Source organism: Hevea brasiliensis, chromosome 3, assembly GCF_030052815.1.
Source record: "Hevea brasiliensis isolate MT/VB/25A 57/8 chromosome 3, ASM3005281v1, whole genome shotgun sequence".
Lineage (NCBI taxonomy): Eukaryota > Viridiplantae > Streptophyta > Magnoliopsida > Malpighiales > Euphorbiaceae > Hevea > Hevea brasiliensis.
Genome location: NC_079495.1, coordinates 19,678,287 through 19,683,112, shown reverse-complemented (window position 1 = coordinate 19,683,112; position 4,826 = coordinate 19,678,287). Strand labels below are relative to the sequence as shown.

Below are 4,826 nucleotides of genomic sequence, written 5' to 3'. Positions count from 1 at the left end.
GTCAGGTCAGATCATAAAAATAATTAATTAAAATTTTTACCCGTTAACTAGTTTTGTAAGACAGAGAATTTTAGACATAAAAACTAGTTAACTAATTTTCACAGCGGATTAACTAATTTCGCTACTGTCTGACTTAAATTTTGAGTTTTTGAAGAAAGGTTGTAAAAATTATTTTGACCATTCAAAAACCTTAGAAATGATATAAAAACACTTTTTAAACTCTTGAATCTAAAAACAAAATTGATTTTAGGTCTTAAATGGCATAAATTCTCCAATCTTGTACAATGGACCTAAGAACTTAATTTCTATCATATTTCTTCATGGACTTTGATTCGTCTTGTGTTATACAAGATGATAAACTCCTTTTGTATCAGCCATGTCAATAGAATAGTCATTCCATCAATGTCTTTGCATATCATAACCTATAAAATCACTTCAAATACTTATACACAAAGGGTTAATGTATATTTCATTAAGTTTTGTTATCATTAAAAATCAAGCTCATTATAGCTTACAGGGCCTACAGGAAGTTACAAGCTTCCCTGCCCATATAGTCATCACAAACTGCAAACGAGTCAGGACTCACCTTTGTCTACTAGCCCATCCCTAAATGAATCCATAGTCTCTGTAAACGCAAAGATTGAAGCTACAACAAGAGATCTTGCAGGTCGAGTCGCGTTGCATCCTATAAACTCCACCAGATTGGATTTTTGTTTTTTAGCATAAGAAATTTTTTTATTTTATTTCAAGAAATTAAAATTTTACCGATTAAAATTTAAAAAATATATATATGTGGAAAACTTAAGAAAAATTTCAGAACAATTTTGAAAAATTCTTGATAGAAAGAAGATTAATTTTGGGAAAAATAACATTTATTATACTATTTAAATATAAAGTTTAAATTAAGGGACTAGATCGTGGGTTTTATGAAATCTTAGAGAGTAAATTACTTATTTTTTAAAATATAGGAATTAAGTTGTAAGTTTTACTAAATCTCAATGACTAAATTGTCATTAACCAATTGTAATTTGAATTTTCGATAAAATTTCTATAATTTTGAAAGGCTTATTTTAATTGTCCAAAATTAAAAGGTTTAGATCAATAGAGTAATGAATACAAACATTTGTTTTTATTTTATCATTAGGCCTTAATTAAATTAAAGAGGGTAAAGAATGAGGTTACTCTTGTGAAGGGAAATTCTTGCTTGATCTGATTCACCATAGATCCAAGATACAATTATGTGAGATTTATGTATTTAATAGATGGATCTCATCATACATATTGTGTTTTAGATTTATAATAAATTGGGTCTAAGTTAAAAAAATTCTCTTGTGAAAGGTTAATTTAGAAACGCCTACAAGGTTTGTAGGGTTCAAGAAAAAAGGATTTTCTTACGAATTTAGTTCTACATATTAGAATCTAGGTTATATATGAAAGTTTTTAACCTTTGCCTATCAAAAATAGCATAGTGGACTGCAAAACTCAAAGAACCTTGAGGAGCTAATGAATGTAAATAACGAAACTCGAACCACTTCAAAATTTTGTATTTAATGTTCTATGTAAAGTCTACTCTAATTACTTGCACATATAGTTACTATTGCTTTTTGAGATTATTATTGATTGATATATTTGAATAGCATATGTTGAAATTAATTTTCTTTTTTTTATAAAAAAATTAGAGGATTAAGAATTCAAATGTGAAACCTACTGCATGAGTAATACAACTTCAATTATTAAATCAAGTAAGACTAAGATAACAGGGAAACCGGCGACCAAAGCCCAAGTGAACGGCAGCCGTTATAATAACGCACATATTTTACTCTATTTTTAATTTAATTAATTTTCAATATATTTTCTTTGTATCAGATTATTCACTTAAAAATCACACCTTGAAAAATGTAGTCATAATTTTTCAAAAGCCTAAATCAAAGTTTGAAAAATCTTAAAAAGCTACCTAACACACCCTTTTTTTTATCACTTTATGAGGACTGTCAAAAAGAAAATGATATTATAAAAGGGTAACGATTCATAACCTTATCGTTACAACCTTATTTTTTATTATTTTAATTCTATTTTAAATTTTCCTCTAATTATTATTTTATTTTATTTTATTTTATAATATTTTTAATATATAATAGGTGGCAGAAAAAGATAATCATATGCTATAAAAATTATAAATTTAAAGGACTAATTTAAGAGCATTGTGAGTTTAATTTATTGCTAGTAGCTTCCATATTTATTGAACTAACATCTAAAGAACAGCTCTATTCAAAAGGTGATGATAACACCATACCTAATACCTTCAAATGCTCAATTATGACTCCATTTCGCTGTCAACTCCTACAACGTTTTCCTTCACTTTCTTTTCTTTTTCTTTTTTCCTGATTTTCAAAACACAGGTGAACCAGAGGGTGGAACATCCACCAAATTGAGTAATAAGCTATTCCAGTAATTCCCTTGCAGGTCTTCAAGATTCGCACCGCAGCTGTCACTTGTAGTTGTAGTGTTTTCTCCAGCCATGGAAGAATTCTGATCACCGGAGTTATAAGCTATATTATCAGAAAGGCCTTCCACGATATTCCCTATAGATGAAAAATCATTTGGAACTACCCTAAAAGAGTCAAAAATCCATGCGTTTTCACTACCATACGTAGTCATTTCATGCACTGCAATTGATTCACCTAATGTTTCTTTCACCTGCAGTGCCATTTGGTTTGATTTTTCAAAGCATTTCCATTCATGTTCGCTGTGGGAAACATCTTCATCCATCCCTCCTTTGCATGTAATATTGCAAGTAGGAAACTGAAGCGGAAGGATTGAAGTTTCATGGTGAAATCCAACCAATGGGATCGCTAATGCATTTTCTGCGAAATTTAACGTGGATGTTGGAGACTCGAGGCTGTCGCCGGAGAAGAACATGCCGGATGCCATTCCTTGCCATGCTTTGAGCACGTCAAGGCACTTTGGTCTAACTGGTGGAGCTGCTGCTTCTGCGGCTTTGTTGGTGGAGGGGAGCTTAGGAAGATGGAGAGAAGAAGCTGACGATGATGATGAGAAGCCAAATTGGTTTTCTGGAGGTTTTGATGCTAGTTTAGACTCACGGACCGATCTGGCTTCGGCTTCTAGGCGAGCACTCTCCCACTGAGCCGTGTGGCTTAAATTGGCAGCATCCTTGGACTGGCCGCTGCTGGAGCCAAATGCATCAGCTTTTGGTTTATGGGTCACCGGATCAATGCCCATTTTGTCTAATCTTTTCTTAAGATGTGTGTTCCAGTAGTTCTTTATCTCATTATCGGTTCTTTTGGGCAAGTGAGTCGCTATTGCTGACCACCTGAGCAGCACAAAAGGATTGATTAGTTGTATCCTGAAATACTCTCTGGTGATCTATAGCTAAATTGGTCAAGGGTGGTAGAATAAAAGTAATAATAATGATGATGTATCCTTGAGTTGCCTAGGATGCTACTATTTTTGAACTTCATCTATTTCAGTTATAGTCTTGAATAATCCGAACGTAATGACTAGTTGTTAGATATTCATGCATAATCCTAGCCAGTCCTTGCTATACATATTTTATTTTGTTCATAAAAGCTAAACAGATGGTATTCAGCGTGTCTATGTAGGATTTATATCACTGACTCAAAACACAATGCGTAAATATGTGGGACCATGCATTCATTTTGAGTTAGTAGACTAAGTTCTGCTGTACATCTTATGTCTTAGTTTTATGATGAACGGCAAGAAAAATCACACACACATATATATATTTGAGAAAAGGGTTTAGGAGGTGGAATCAATTTGATCACTTCTGTATCTGCCTATAGATCGATGCATCAACTCATCATTCAATCTCAAACTAAGTTGGTTATACGTTTCTCTCTTGCATAATCAAATATCTGAATTATTCAAACCATGTTCAAAATGCAGGAAAAGAAGATGAAAATTAAGAGGAACGTATGTTAGACCAGATTAGAGAGTTGTATATCTCACTTGTTTCCTAGAAGAGCATGAAGTTGAATGATGGTCTGTTCTTCCTGCAAACTGAACTTTCCTCTCTTGATGTCTGGTCTGAGATAATTAGTCCACCTAAGCCTACAGCTCTTCCCGCATCTTTGAAGCCCTACACAAGACAGACACAACATGTCAATGAAAAAAATCTTAATTCTTCTCTCAATATCAGAAGAGAACATTTATAATTAAGATAATAAAATAATCACCAGCTTTGGCCGGCAGGGCTTGCCAGCTTCCATAGCCGTGTTCTTCTATGTAAGCCAAGAGCTTCTGGTCTTCTTCAGGAGTCCATGGTCCTTTCTTGAGCCCCCCTTTCTCACAGCGCGGAGACCTAACCATCTTTTTCTAACCAAACAAACCTACACTAGTAGTAATAGTAGTAGGCAAGTGTGTTGAGAGACAAACAGACAGAGATGGAGATCTACAAGCTAATCAAAAGGAAGCAAAAACTAATAAATAAGATGCATGTGATGAGAAGGAAGATAGAGAGCTCAAGCTAAAGAGAGCCGAATGAGAAAATATTTATAGACGATCGATAAAAGTAGTAATAATAAATTCTTAGGTAAACTACTCTTTGGTTTTCCATTAATAATATGAAAAATGTGATTTAATTAATAAATTTATTTATAAATAACTTGGTATGCAATTAATAAGATGACAACAGCTACATATGTGTATCATTCATTGCCTTTCTGCATCTGAACGTTGCAAGAACTTTATTTCTTATCGCAATCTCACTTCAGCTGTTTGGTATTATAATATTAATATTTCAATTTTTAAATGGGATAATTCATATTTAGGTCTAGTCCACCATCTAC

General features: G+C 32.9%; 1 protein-coding gene across 1 annotated transcript; it reads right to left on the bottom strand.

Moving 5' to 3' along the window:
- Nucleotides 1-2,265: 2,265 nt before the first annotated feature.
- Nucleotides 2,266-4,486, bottom strand: LOC110659797 (transcription factor MYB106-like). Its single transcript, XM_021817844.2, has 3 exons — nt 4,215-4,486; nt 3,988-4,117; nt 2,266-3,331 (listed from the first exon to the last, which is right to left on the bottom strand). The coding sequence occupies exons 1-3, from the start codon at nt 4,345-4,347 to the stop codon at nt 2,389-2,391; spliced, it is 1,206 nt and encodes a 401-aa protein (XP_021673536.2). The 5' UTR covers nt 4,348-4,486; the 3' UTR covers nt 2,266-2,388.
- Nucleotides 4,487-4,826: the final 340 nt, after the last annotated feature.

Bases quoted from the DNA above. Each gene is read 5' to 3' on its own strand.
- LOC110659797 (XM_021817844.2), bottom strand. From the start codon at position 4,347: ATGGTTAGGTCTCCGCGCTGTGAGAAAGGGGGGCTCAAGAAAGGACCA. The intron at 4,118-4,214 runs GTGATTATTTTA...TGTCTTGTGTAG, and splicing joins AGCCCTGCCGGCCAAAGCTG to GGCTTCAAAGATGCGGGAAG. The intron at 3,332-3,987 runs GTGAGATATACA...TGTGCTGCTCAG, and splicing joins CATGCTCTTCTAGGAAACAA to GTGGTCAGCAATAGCGACTC.